This window comes from Eleutherodactylus coqui, chromosome 2, assembly GCF_035609145.1.
Source record: "Eleutherodactylus coqui strain aEleCoq1 chromosome 2, aEleCoq1.hap1, whole genome shotgun sequence".
NCBI classification, from domain to species: domain Eukaryota; kingdom Metazoa; phylum Chordata; class Amphibia; order Anura; family Eleutherodactylidae; genus Eleutherodactylus; species Eleutherodactylus coqui.
In genome coordinates, this window is record NC_089838.1 from 144216176 (window position 1) to 144230668 (window position 14493).

The following is a 14493-nucleotide window of genomic DNA, read 5'->3' on the forward strand; positions in this document are numbered from 1 at the left end:
GGGTGTCCCCGCTTGTCTTCCGCATCCAGCTGTTCCTCCGGTGTCCCCGTTTGTCTTCTGCCTCCAGATGTTTTCTGCACAGAGCGCCTGAGCCGAGCTCTCCGTGCCAGGTATGAAGAACAGAGCTGGACCGCTCTGTTTTTCATACCCAGCCTGTTATCAGGGAGCGGGATACAGCTGAAACAATAGTATCAGCTGTATCCCGCAGTGAATCCCTGATAAGGCTCATTGTCATCTTTCAGCATGCTGAAAGACAACAATGAGCGACGGGATAACGAAAACTGCATGATGTGTGTGCATTTACACACAACGATTATCGCTCAAAAGATGGCTCTGAGCAAATTTTGAGCGATAATCGTTGTGTCGAAATGGACCTTAAGAAACAGAGACTAGATTAGGAATAACTAAGGAACAAAGTGCAATGATTGTAAAAACTATACTAGAACAAGGTACTTAGAACTAAGAAAAGGTAAAGTCTACTGGTGCAAGCACCAAGATATGACTGACTTCTAGGGTGATGTCACATTGTGATGTTTTCTTGAAAGACTGTTTTTGCGGGTGGTTTGCCATTGCCTTCCCCAGTCATTTTTTACCCCCTAGCAAGCTGGGTACTCCTTTTAATAACCTTGGAAGGATGGTCGGCTAAGTCAACCTTTACCAGACTACCTGAACCAAGCAGGGATTGAACCAGCAGCCTTCAGATCATGAGCAAGACTGCAGACTAAATACTGAATTAAACATGCATTTTCACAGCTAACACCAGCATTGCACTGAAATCATGAATACTTCATGAGAGGCTACCAAACCAGACACCGCATTTTGAACGAGGCTAGGCTGAGCAATGTGGTCAGCTGTAAGAACAGTTGCATAGCAAATGCCCCCACAACAAACTTGGAGAGCAGAAAGTAACAGTGCAGTAGGAAAACTGTAATTAAACATTGTGCACAGGAGGTTGATTGATATGTATGGTCACATGCCCATCCATCTTCAGACATCTTATGGATAGGAATGCCATTCGGTCAAGACAGCTGGACTAATTCATCATTACTGAACTTGCTGGAGGTCTGGTAGCTATGACCCTCACTGATTTACTGTATAAATAAACAGATTTAATTATTTTCGTTGTTTAGATTACAATGTTAATTTTTAACCTCTTAGTGACCACCCCATAGTGCTTTTACATCCTGGCTTGCTGGGTCTTAATCCCTAGGGACATAAAAACATACTCCCTGCGGGGATTAAAACTTTGCAAGCCGTGTACGTGACAACGCCATGCTGCTGACTCCTGGAGGTAGCCAACAACCTAGGGCTGTCATCCCGGACCGCAGAACCCCACCCCCCACCTGGTCACAAGATCGCCGGCATTTACTGAATGCCTGTAATCATATGAAAGTCAATGAAAAGAAAATAAAAGTTAAAAATTCAGCTGCCCTGATGAATCTGATCTATCAGGGCAGCTGAAAGTTCTCACCTCCGTCCTCTATGATGTTCCACAGTGCTCTGGCCTTCCGGTCCTGACTGCACCTTCTGCGCACGTGCGCCATACGTCGGGGGCGCATTCTCAGAAGGGTGTGCAGCCCAGTAAATTTAAAATCTCTCTGTGAAGCTTGGAGTAGAGAGATGTCAACTGGAGCTGCTGTACACGGTTCTCGGTCACATGATCACTGCTATCCAATGGATAACAGCGATCATGTAAAGTAAAAAAAAAAGTTAAAAAAAAGTTTGAAAAGTTTTTACGTTTCATCTTCCTGCAGGAGCTGTAGGAAGATCATTTGCATATTCCCTGTGCATTCTGGGAAGAGCGAGATTGCTGCGATTAGCCGGGTGTAGCTGCTTGGAGGACATTGCCAGACTGTGCACCGTCAGAAGTTGTACACTTAGTGGTATCTTATAGGTTATGTATCTTCCCTACAGTTCTTGACTTTTAGAAGTTTGGAATTGGACATCAACTGACAACATGGAAAAGGAGAGGAGCCATATGGTGAGCTGCAATGTATGCTATATGTTTACAGACCTACCAGAGGAAAAGCTAAACTTCACCTGCCAGAAATGCAAGCTTGTGTCTCTACTGGGGGAAAAGGTGCAAAGTCTGCAGGAGAGAATAGCTACATTGAAACTTATGAAGGAAGTTAAGGATATCCTTGACAGAGTAGAAGAAAATCTTCAAAATGTTGAAGGAAAAGAAATGTCCAGTGTACCTGCAGAAGCAGATGAATTGAAGCATGTGATCCAAAGAAGCAGGTGCATCAGAAGTCAGCCAGCACCCATACTGCTCTGGATCCAGTACCAGGTTCTTACGTGGGGGCCTGGTACTGGTTCCTGAGCAGAAGGGGAAAGAGGTACAGCAAGAAATGACTCTACCCACAAAGAACAGAGCAGAGGAGAAAGAGGTACAGCAAGAAATGACTTTACCCACAAAGAACTGTGTAGTAAGCACACACAGTCCTCTTGAATGGAGAAAAAGAACTGCTGTTGTGAAGAAGAAAAGGAGAGTGGTGGTTATGAGGGATTCAATATTGAGAGGAACAGAGGCCGCTGTCTGCAGACCTGACACCTCACGAGAGGTGTGCTGTCTTCCAGGTGCACAAATTAAAAATGTGTCTGATTGGCTGTTAAGACTCTTCAGTCCTACAGAAAACCACCCATTCCTACTAATACATGTAGGGACATATGACACTGCAAAAAGGACCTTGCAACTATCTGCAGAGACTTTGAAGACCTTGGAAAGAAGGTGAAGGAACTAGGAGCACAGGTAGTCTTCTCAAACATCCTCCCAGTAGATGGCCATGGAATTCTAGACCATGGAGTGAATTACCTATATGATGGACTGCTTGCTAGAGACGGGTTCCACCTTACAAGAAGAGGTAAGAATATATTTGGTGGGCGCCTTGCTTCATTCATTAGGAGAGCTTTAAACTAGAACATTATGGGAAGGGAAGTAAAAGGCCAGGTAAAAATATACAGCTAATTAATACATTTGAGAACCTCACTATTAGAAGTGGAAAGAAATTACAAAGGCAAAAAGTTCAGAAGGAAAATAGAGGAGCAAGAGACACTGATCACAAACTAAAATGTTTTTACACAAATGCACAGAGCATGGCAAACAAACAAGGAGAAATGAAGCTCCTAACACAGGAAGAGAAATATGATGCCATAGGCATCAATGAAACTTGGTGGAATGATAAACAGGATTGGAATACAAGGCTTGAAGGATACATCTTATTGATAGAAACAGACCTAAAAAAAGGGGAAGAGGTATTGTGTTGTATGTTAGGAAAGCATCATCTCCACAGAGATTCAAGCTTCAGAGCATGGTAGTTCTGTAGAAACTGTTCGGGTAAAACAAGGAGAGAACAACAGAGAGGACACCATTGTAGGCATTTACTATAGGCCACCTGGACAATCGGAAGACATTGATGAACGCTTTCTATATCAGATAGCCAAGCTCTCCAAAAAGCATGACATAGTGACTATGGGAGATTTTAACTATCCAGACATTTGTTGGGAATCTCTCTCAGGTAAAAGTAATGGATACAACAAATTCTTATCCGCTCTTGCTGACAACTTTATCTCCCAAAAGGTAGAAGAGAAAACAAGAGGATCTGCTATCTTGGACCTAATTTTTACCAACAGGGAGGAAATGGTTGAGGAAGTAAGGTTGGCTGGGACCTTAGGAGGCAGTGATCATGCTATCCTTGACTTTTGGATAAAAAGGGGAGAAACACCTGAGAAAAGTCAGACCTCAAGGTTGGATTTCAGAAAGGCAGATTTTAATGAATTCAGAAAGAGGGTAGGAAGAATCCAATGGCTGGATGTTCTTAAGGACAGAAATGTCCAAGAACGTTGGGAAATCTTGTGAAATGAGATTCTCAAAGCACAATTGTTAACAATCGCTAAAAGAAGGAAGAATGGAAAGCATTTAAAGAGACCAAGATGGATGCACACAGAACTTGCACACGTTAAAAATGAAAAAAAAATATGTTTATCAAATGGAAAGAGGGGGGAATATCTAAAGAAGAATATAATTCCGGTCTGCAGAAACTGTAGGGCAAGTGTCAGAAAAGCTAAAGCTAATAATGAATTGAGACTTGCAACAGAGGGCAAAAGCAATAAAAAATGATCTTGGGGGTATGTCAAAAGAAAAGGCAAAGATGCAATTGGATGTTTGCAAGATGAAAATGGTGAATTAGTTAAGAATGATGTTCAGAAGGCTGAACTTTTAAATTCTTATTTTGTATCTGTTTTCTCTCAGAAAGTAGATGGGACATCAACTGTTCTTCCCTGTGCTATTGGGGGAATAAAAGAATGCAGGCTATCTATAAGCAGAGAGATGGTGAGGGAACACTTAGCTAACTTAAATGAATTCAAACCTCAAGGTCCAGATGAATTACATCCTAGGATACTAAAGGAAGCAGCGGAGGTAATTGCTGAACCACTCACCATAATCTTTGAAAATTTCTAGAGAACAGGAGAAATCCCAGATGATTGGAAAAGGGCAAATGTTGTCCCTATCTTCAAAAAAGGGAAGAATGTGGATCCAGGAAACTACAGGTCTGTGAGCCTGACTTCTGTACTGGGAAAGATCTTTGAACAAATTATTAAACAGCAAGTATGCAAGTACTTGGATAAAAATGGAGTAATTAACCAGAGCCAGCATGGATTTATAACAAACAAGTCATGCCAGACAAATCTAATTTCCTTCTATGACAAAATCACTGACTGGGTTGATCAGGGAAATGTACTGGATATAGTATATCTTGACTTTAGTAAAGCATTTGCCAAAGTATCTCATACCATACTTATTGAAAAAATGACCAAATATGGGATTGGCAATTGTTAGGTGGATTCACAACTTACTGAGTGATCATACTCAAAGAGTGGTCATAAATGGCTGCACATCCAAGTGGAAGAATGTATCAAGTGGGGTACCACAAGGCTCTGTCCTAGGCCCAGTGTTGTTCAACATTTTTATAAATGATCTGGAGGAGGGAGTTGATGGGAAACTGATCAAATTTGCCGACAACACAAAGCTAGGAGGGATAGCTAACACTAGGGAAGAGAGAGAGAGTATTCCAAAAGATCTAGAAAAGCTTGAAAAGTGGGTGGCGAATAACAGAATGGTATTTAACAAGAAGAAATACAAGGTCCTATATCTGGGCAAGAAAAATGAAAAAAGCACATACAGAATGGGAGGAATTGGGCTAAGCAGTAGGACATGTGAAAACGACTCAGGTATACTAATAGATCATAGACTGAACATGAGTCAACAATGTGATGCAGCCGTCAAAAAGGCAAACACAATTCTGGGATGTATTAAGAGAAGCGTATAGTCTAGATCATGTGAAGTAATTATCTCTCTCTTTCCTTAGTCAGACCTCATCTGTACTGCGTTCAGTTCTGGGTACCCCAATTTAAAAAAGACATAGACAAACTGGAGCAAGTTCAGAGAAGAGTTACCAAGATGATAAGCGGTCTACAAATCATGTCCTATGAGGAACGGTTAAAGGATCTGGGAATGTTTAGCTTGCAAAAAAGAAGGCTGAGAAAAGACTTAATAGCTGTCTACAAATATCTGAAGGGCTGTCACTGTGCAGAGGGATCAGTCCTATTCTCATTTGCATAAGTAAAGACTAAAAGCAATGGGAGGAAACTGAAAGGAGGAGACACAAATTAGATAATAGAAAAAAACTTTCTGACTGTGAGGATGATCAATGTTCGGAACAGGTTGCCACTGGAGGTGGTGAGTTCTCCTTCAATGTAAGTGTTCAAACAAAGTCTGGACAAATATCTGTCTGGGATTACTTAGTGAATCCTGCACTGAGCAGGGGGTTGGACTGGAATTCTACAATTCTCCCTTCACGGATAAGATCCGTGAGGGGAGATGAAATTACGTACCTAAGGCCCCCGGATTTATCCGCAGACCTCACCATGAGCTTCTGCATAAGCGCCTGCCACCAAAATGGTGGATCTCATCCAAGAGGGAAGGTCAAATTGCTTATCTAGGGCCTCCGGCAATGTTCCCCAAGTGCATCTTTTTCTGCAGACCTTTTCCCAACTTCAGCTCATGCGCCCATCAGCAAAATGGCGGACACAAGCGCAGAAGCTAGGGAGGGCACGGGAAATTTAAAGTCTCCGTGCTCCTGGGTACTACAGGTAGCCAAGAGCTTAGAACACTGACTGAGGGCCGTGGAGAGTGGTCCCCAGTCATGTGATCACCGTTATCCAATGGATAACGGCGATTTGCATAAAAGTTTAAACACAGTTGAAGTTTAATGCTCCTTTTGGTTTGAGCCCTGTTGTGCATACAGACAGAAGATTAGGGCCACAGTGGGTATGTTTCTGAACATGGGACAAATGGGGGGGGGTATCCATATTGGGGTGTAAGTCTTCATTCACATGTGTACTGTACAAAAAAAACTGTTTTTAAAATGACACAATTACCAAAAAAATGAAAATAGTAATTTTTTCCTTCTGCTTGGCTCAAATTCATTCAAAAACTGTGGGGAAAAAATTCGCAATACACCCCTAGATGAATGTGTTAAGGGATCTAATTTTTAAAATGGGGTAATTTGTGGGGGTTCTCCATTGTTTTGGCTGCTGAAGGGCTCTACAAGTGTGCAATGGGGCCTAAAACAACTTCAAGCAAAATGTCTGTTCTGAAAACCACTGATTGCTCCTTTCGGTTTGGGCCCTGTTGTGCATACAGACAGAAGATTAGGGCCACATTGAGTTTGTTTTTGAACACAAGACAAACAGGGGTGCAAGTCTCTAGTCATGTGTGTGCTGTACAAAAAAAAAGTTTTTTAAAATGACCTAATTGCCAAAAAAAATGAAAATCGTAATTTTTTTCCTTCCGCTTTGCTTAGAATCATTCAAAAACTGTGTGATAAAAATACGCAGTACACCCCTGGATTAATTTGTTAAGGAGTCTAGTTTTCAAAATGGGGTCATTTGTGGGGGTTCTCTATCATTTCGGCCACTCAAGGGCTCTACAAGTGTGCTATGGGGCCTACCATACCTTCAAGCAAGATTACTGTTCTGAAAGCTATTGACTGCTCCTTTCAGTTTGGGGTCTGTTGTACATACAGACATAATATTAGGGCCACAATGGGTATGTTTCTGAACACAGGACAAACAGGGGTATCCATTTTGGGTGCAAATCCCCATTATCATGTGAACTATAAAAAACAATCCTGTCTTTTAATTGACATATTTGCAAAAATATGAAATTAAATTTTTTTGTCCTCTGAATTGCAGTAATTTCTTAAAAAAAAGTGGGGTCAAAATACTCATGACACCCCTCAGTGAATATATTCAAATGTGTATTTTGTGGGGGTATCTATCATTCTGACATCTTTAAGCTTTTGCAATCTTGGCTTAGTGTAGGAAAACATGTTCCTCAAAATGTTAATAATCAATGTTAAATTTGTACATCTTCTAAATGGTTGAAAAAAACTGACATTTTTCCAATGTGCATCGAGAATAGAAAATCTGTACAGTATGTTTGAGATACTGCAGTGAAAATATGAAAAATGACAATTTTTAAAAATTTTCCCAATTTAGTTTTTTTGTAATAAGTATACACAAATTCTATCAGTCTATTTTTACCACCTAAATGAAGTGCAATATGTGGTGAAAAACCACTGTCAGAATCACTTGGATATGCAAAACCTTTACGGAGTTATTCTATGTTAAAGTGACACGTCAGATTTCCAAAATTTGGCTTTGTCATTAAGGCGCAAATAAGTCACTAAGGGGTTAAACTATCTACATATAAGTACATTTTGCAGATTTAATATGTTATGTATTTTTTCTACTTGGTAGCATAAAGGGCACCGGACTACACACAGATGGCTAGTACGTGTAATTTTCAGATATTCCATCTTGGCAATGCACATACTAAAGCCTCATGTGGTGCTCTGAAAATCCCAGTTATTAGCGCTGTTAGTGACACTGAACACATTATGCCAACATGAACCCTGTGTAAAAGCTTTGATTTTGTCTAAAATAGGTTAATTAAGCAGCAGGGACAATGATTAAGGAAAACCATCTTGTTCTAAAACATACCTGGTTTATAGCCAGTATTGGCGATTTCTGCCTACTATAATGAGTGAATAAATGGTATTCTCTTTGTTTGGTCAGATTTTGCTTGTTTTAATATTTGACTTTGTTGGCAGAAGAATATTAGACATTGGAATTTGCTAATAATACATTAATTATATTAGAAAAGGAATACTATTTTCCAAAGATGTTTATATTTTTCAGACTATGCTTATGTTTTTAGCTCATGATATTTTCTTATTTGCTCATTTATGATTTGTGTTCTGATCTGATCTCCTTTCACGCATAGAGTATAGCCATCAGGTCAGATAAAGGTTGGGTTATCTAGTAGAGATGAGCGAGCATACTCGTTAAGGCGATTTACTCGAGAGAGCATCGCCTTTTTCGAGTACCTGCTGGCTCATCCCTAAAGATTCGGGGGGGCCGTGGGGGTGAGCGGGGGGTTGCAGAGGGGATCGGGAGGGAGAGAGAGATCTCTCTCACTCTCCACCCCGCTCCCCTCCACTGCCCTGCGCCGCCCCCACCCCCCGCTGTCCCCCAGAATCTTCAGGGACGAGCCAGCAGGTACTCGAAAAAGGTGATGCTCTCTCAAGTAAATCGCCTTAACGAGTATGCTCGCTCATCCCTATTATTTAGTTTTCATATCAACAGAATATTTTTTTCTGACATGGATTTACATTTGTGAGACTTAAGCTCCATTTACACAGAACTGTCATTTGAACGAACAACTTAACAACATTTTTGCTTTAAATTGCTGAGCTTTTACACATAAAGATAATCATATGAAATCCTCGCCATTTCCCTTATTAGCTATGTAAACATTGTATATGTTGTTGTTCAGTTGTGTTTATGCGAAGAATCTATAGCGGGAGGTTTTTAATTAGTGCGAAGAAAAGCCATTGTCTACTGAGGCATGAGTCATTGTGTTTAGCTGGGCCAACAATCGCCCCTCCCCTCAAGTCGTTTGAAAGACTGAACAACTGCCCTTTAAACCTAATGACAAGCGAACGAACAAATGACTATTCCTATGCAGGCTGAATCTCAGTGATAAATGACAAGTGAGCGAATAGTGCACGATGGCTTCACGTTTACACGTAAACATTTTTGCTCACATTAAAACCTCCACGTCACACAAAATGTATTTACATCACGATATACATGGTATTTGGAGCTAAAGGAAATATTTTGCATGATTTTTATTATATCTTTGCTAACTGTTTTTTGTCGATCTGTTTTATTTTTCTGATTTGTAGATTTTTTTTAAATTATATTTTATTTATAAGATAACAAGGCAGCCATCTTGCCCAAGACACTGCAACTGTAGCTCAGAGATCTGCTTTTAACCTGGGCAAGTAACTATGTTAGAAAATCACTTTTTGACTTCTATGAGTGAATGTTGTGGACATGTTCAGTGACATTACTGTGCAGGGAGGGGAAAGGTGAGCTGTCCCTTCATCTATTGTCAATGTTAGATCATGAGTTATCTGTCTGAAGCTTTATAATAAAGATGTTACATGACAAGACTCTGAGAAGTGATCTCTGTAGAGCAGAAAGTGTCAGTCTATTAAGAAGGTCTGTACATACTGTGAAAGCTACAATATTGTTGGGCTTTGCCTTAAAACAGATAGTGATATAGCAAAAATAATATTTACAGGCTATGGACACCTTTGCTCACTTTTTTAAATACATATACCTTTGCCCAAAATAATATTTGCAATTGCAAGTAATTAAATATTTTGCACTGTTTTTCCTCTGCCCTTGCAGTGTATAAGTGTGCAGGCTAGAGGACTCATTTTCTTGCAAAATCTGTCAGTCAGACTGACAGGTTGTGAAGCTAATGACAAATGAGGGGGGCTGCTTAATCACTAGTTTACAGCAGGGAAATGGGGAAATGTGATATAGAAAGTTTACAGCCAGGAAGGGAGGGGGAAGGAGATGTGTCAGCTGTAGGAAATATATGATAAATGATGATTTTTGTAACCGGAACTAACTAATAAGTCTTGCAGATTAAGTCCTAGCTGCTTGTAATTACAACTGCTGGCTGTTAGAATCGGCTCCTGTGAGCAATGTGAGCTTAGTCCTGTCCAAGACACGATCGAGGCTCTCTGGGCCACTGCTGCCCATGCTGTCCCACCTCTCTTCCCCCACCGGTCACCAGATCCCTGGCAACAGAGACATTTATTGTCTGTGTTTAGTATCAATATTTAATACATAGCCTGTTTAGCTTTTTTATTTATAGTGTGGCTTATTTACTAATACTGTCTAAAAGACAGTGCAAACTTAGAGTAGACAGTCATAAAATCTGCCATATTTATTATATTGGCTCTGCTGAAAATTATAAATTTTAAGACTGTCTAGTCTAAGTTTAACCACCTTTTAGTTGGCTTAGTTTGCACCAAAAATTGTGTAAAAACATGGCACAATTTGGGACAAATTTTGGTGCAATTTGGGCTATGCCTCTTTGTTATGTACGAATGCTTTTTTTGTTAGACAGCAAAAAAAAAGTCCAAACGTGTCTAAAACACATAATACATATAGCACCAAGTATGTTTGAACTGTTGCATTTTCAATAGCAAATAAGCCCAATTGCCTTCATTGATTATTCTGTAACATTGTTTAGTTTTTACCTTTTATCACTTGCTAATTTCCGCTGTCCCTTTGACCTATGTGTAGGTCATGTATATAATTAGCTCTTAAATCTGTTAAGTAAAACTTTTTCTTACATTATAATTAAAAGTGGGAATTAAAAAAGTGCCATTTACTGATATGTTAACTTTTTTAACCAATTCTTTTAGTAGTTTTCATTAGAAAACAGTTGTATAGTATGGTTTGTCTGTATGGTGACTAATATAGTTGCAAAGCACAAAACTGTGTGTGGTCTTACTAGTCATGCCTTACTACTTTTCATTTAGCCCCTCTTCTACTGCTTTTAGGTTGTTAAAAAATGGAAATGGGGGGCACCTTAGGAGCCAAGCAACATATGACTGCACGGTCAATAGAAGGGTACTTTTTACAAGTGTTCAAGTGGGTAGATTGGAATTCAGGAGTCTGGAAAAGCTTAAAAGCCATGGAAACCTTTAGGGCAATTTACAATAGGGTTTTATTAAAAATGTTGTACCCTTTGGATTTTGCAGCTTCTTCATATCACTGTATATAGCAAGCTGCAGAAAGGATCTTGCTTCAGATCCCTCAGTGTGATTGACTGTTGACTTGGTCTTCAGACCTCATCTATCCCCTCTTGAAAAATTCTTGTCAGCTGATTTATAACAACAAAAATAAACGTGTGTTTGATAAATAAGCTGATAAGAATGTTCAAGAGAGAGAAGAGAAACTGAAGGTGCTTTTACACAGAACGATAATCATTAGGATTGCCGCGATCAGTATCTCAATGATTAACCTTCAATGTGAATGTATGTACTGATTAAACGACGAACAAGTTATTGTATTAGCCTGATGATTAAATAAATGTTCTTGCCTCTTCAGCTCAGCATGTTAAAACTGGAACGTGTGAAGTTGTGGCTCTTCACAGATGCTGTAATAAGAACAAGATAGAGGAAAGGTCACAGACAGTAAAGTGCTCGTGCTTCCCAGGACAAGTGGCGGGAACAACAAGAGCTAACCCATCTTGTGTAGATGGTATGTATATGAAATCTACTAAATGCTGCGACCTGCTTTATACTAATTACCGTGAGATCACTCTCAAACTAGCGTCTGTAAAACCGCTGCATTTTTTACTACGTGCAGAGCTGCATTTTGGTGCGTGTTCGCCTGCGTTTTTACTAGCAGGCGGATGAAGTCACTGCTTCTTTTACTGGTGGCATAGTAGTAATCTGCGTAAAAAATGTAGTGAAATCCAGTATTATGCGCACGATTGCATGCTTGCGATCTTTAAGCACACCATTAATTTCAATGGGTGATTTGGTGCCTGAAATATGCGCCAAAACTCTGAAAATAGGACATGCTGTGTGCGATTTATAAAATATTACAGCATCCCATTGAAATACAAAGAACTTAAATGATGTGTACTACGCGCATTCGAAAAAAACGTGCGTAATATGCGGTAAACAAAATGGTTGTGTGAGAGTGGCCTAAGGATATGTTCACATGGTGGACTTGCTTCAGATTTGTTTGTGCAGATTCTGCCTTTAAAAATCATTGCAGAAGTCTCCACTAAGCTGCAGATTTTTGCTTTGGCTATGCACTTGTGGATTTAGCCCTTTTCAATAGACCAATCTTTGTCCATAATTCCTGAGGCAGAATCTGACGTGTCACATCTTTTTTTTCTCCAGGCAGAAATCCATGCGGGGTTCCCATTGAAAGTAATGGGGTGTGGATTTGCTGCAGAATCTATGTCAAATTTTTCACAGTGTGAATATACCCCAAACGTGAAAGATATTACCACTTCATGTAAAAGTATCTTTCAATAACATAACAAGAATAACAATTGTTATTATTTATAATAAGAATTATTGTTAATTAAATGCAGTATGCACTTTTAATAAAGGAGAAATTAGAATGTAAATTATATGTTAACCCTTTCCAATCCACTGTCTGACGTCTGAAGACATTCTGATTGAAGGCTGTACAGCTCCGATGTAGGAAGATGTCCAGCAGGGTATTCTTACTGTATATTGCTGGCCGCTCTGTTGTCGGTGGGCCTCTCCAGCATGTCCTATACCGCAGTACTAGCTCTAGCCAACAGATGGCACTATTGTATAATGGCAGAAAGAGAAAGCCCCCTAGGAAACCCTGAATCCAAAATTGGATTGCGAAGGGTTAAGCATATGTCAAAAATTGGATAATCATTATATTAAACCTTGTAAATGTAATTGTCTACGTCTTGGTTTTATTGATTTCAGCATCAATAGTCGAACAGAAATGGTGGTGTCAAATGCAGCCATGTCTTGATGGAGAGGAATGCAAAGTCCTACCAGACCAAAAAGGATGGAGTTGTGCCTCAGGTAATAAAGTGAAAACCACAAAGGTGAGTTCTAGGAATATATACATATTATTTTAATGGCAGTATTGAAACTATTCATCACTGTTCCTAACATCACAGTTCTAAGCCATGTTAAAATATAAGAAATTTGTGTTGTCATACTTGTTATTTATAAATATGATGATAAATTATACTATTAAAGGGGTTGTTCGGGTGTGATATGATTTTTTTAAAATGGATCCAAATCTGTTAAAACAATACAAAAAGCTGTACTTACCAGTTCTCTCCCTCGGCAATACAGCATTGCAGCTCAGTGGTCATCTAATTTCTTGTTTAGGAACAGCTACCACTTGACCACTGCAGTCTAACACTTCCTGTTCTGTAGAGAAAATTTTTACGCACTCATCTCATTATCACAGGCAGGCTTACAATCAAAGGTAACACTAACATGTAGATAAAACAGAATCCACAATAGGTGATGTCACAGTTTATCCCCCCCCCCTCCATGCGCAATGACCTTTGTACATATCACAGAGCATGCCTAGAGCAATAGTTAATAGTTCTTGTACTATCCATTGTATGAATGATATCTGCTGTAAAGCATATTTCTAAATGCTGTTAATTGCAGATCATGCAAGATGGCTGCCCACATAGTGATGTACAGACAATGAAATCCTTTATTCATCAAACTATGAGTACAAGTTTCTGACTCCGTCATCAGGTCAACAGAAAATGACACACAGAGTAAAAATTTGAAGTAAAATATCTTATTCAAACCTGAAGTGATGTAAAACCTGAACTACATATAATTGTATATAGCATATATAAGTAAGCAGATCAATAAAAATTGGTATTCACAAATACAGAACTCCATATGTAATATCCACATCATAGTAATCTACTTAAATGTAATCTAGAATTCAGCAGCACTCAAAGCAAATAAATCCCAATGGAACAGATGCAAAGCCCCTTCAAGGAGCTGGAACCTTCAGATCCCCCCAAATATCCACAAATCGCATAAGAAAGGTGGCAGCATAAATGGTGAATTTAAAATCAAAAGACTTTATTCTTCCATGTTTAAAAAAGAGAAGCAACATTTCGACCATTCATGGTCTTTTTCAAGCCCTATAGTAATCTACTTAAAGAGACTCTATCACCTATGTTTAGCCCTATAAATTAAACTTATGTGCTAAAAATAGATGACCCAATGAGTCTGGGGATGTAAGTGTTATACCCACCTTCCCCATTGTTCCCTCGGTGTCAGCACTGGAAGCCCCTGCTCACTGAAAGCCCCCAACTGTCGTCTTATACGCCGGGAATACGGTGTAAAAAAAAAGCAGTACTTACCTCCCAAGGCATTCTGCGGCGCTGCTGCAGGCTGTCGCTCCCTCCTCGTCCCTAACAGAGCATTGCTTTCTGGATGCGGGGCTTGAAATCCCTGACTCCAGAAAGCTAATGCTGTGATTGGCTAACTAACGTGCGTCAGCCAATCA

The 14493-nt window shown here is 39.7% G+C and overlaps 1 protein-coding gene across 1 annotated transcript in view; it reads left to right on the forward strand.

The window, feature by feature from the left end:
• Nucleotides 1–13709, forward strand: part of TAFA2 (TAFA chemokine like family member 2) — a 167204-nt gene extending 153495 nt beyond the window's left edge. Inside the window, exons 4-6 of the mRNA XM_066589305.1 lie at nucleotides 11545–11697; nucleotides 12921–13045; nucleotides 13629–13709. Of these exons, the coding sequence (XP_066445402.1) occupies nucleotides 11545–11697; nucleotides 12921–13045; nucleotides 13629–13709 (359 nt within the window). The remainder of the gene's footprint in view (nucleotides 1–11544; nucleotides 11698–12920; nucleotides 13046–13628) is intronic.
• The last annotated feature ends 784 nt before the right edge of the window (nucleotides 13710–14493 follow it).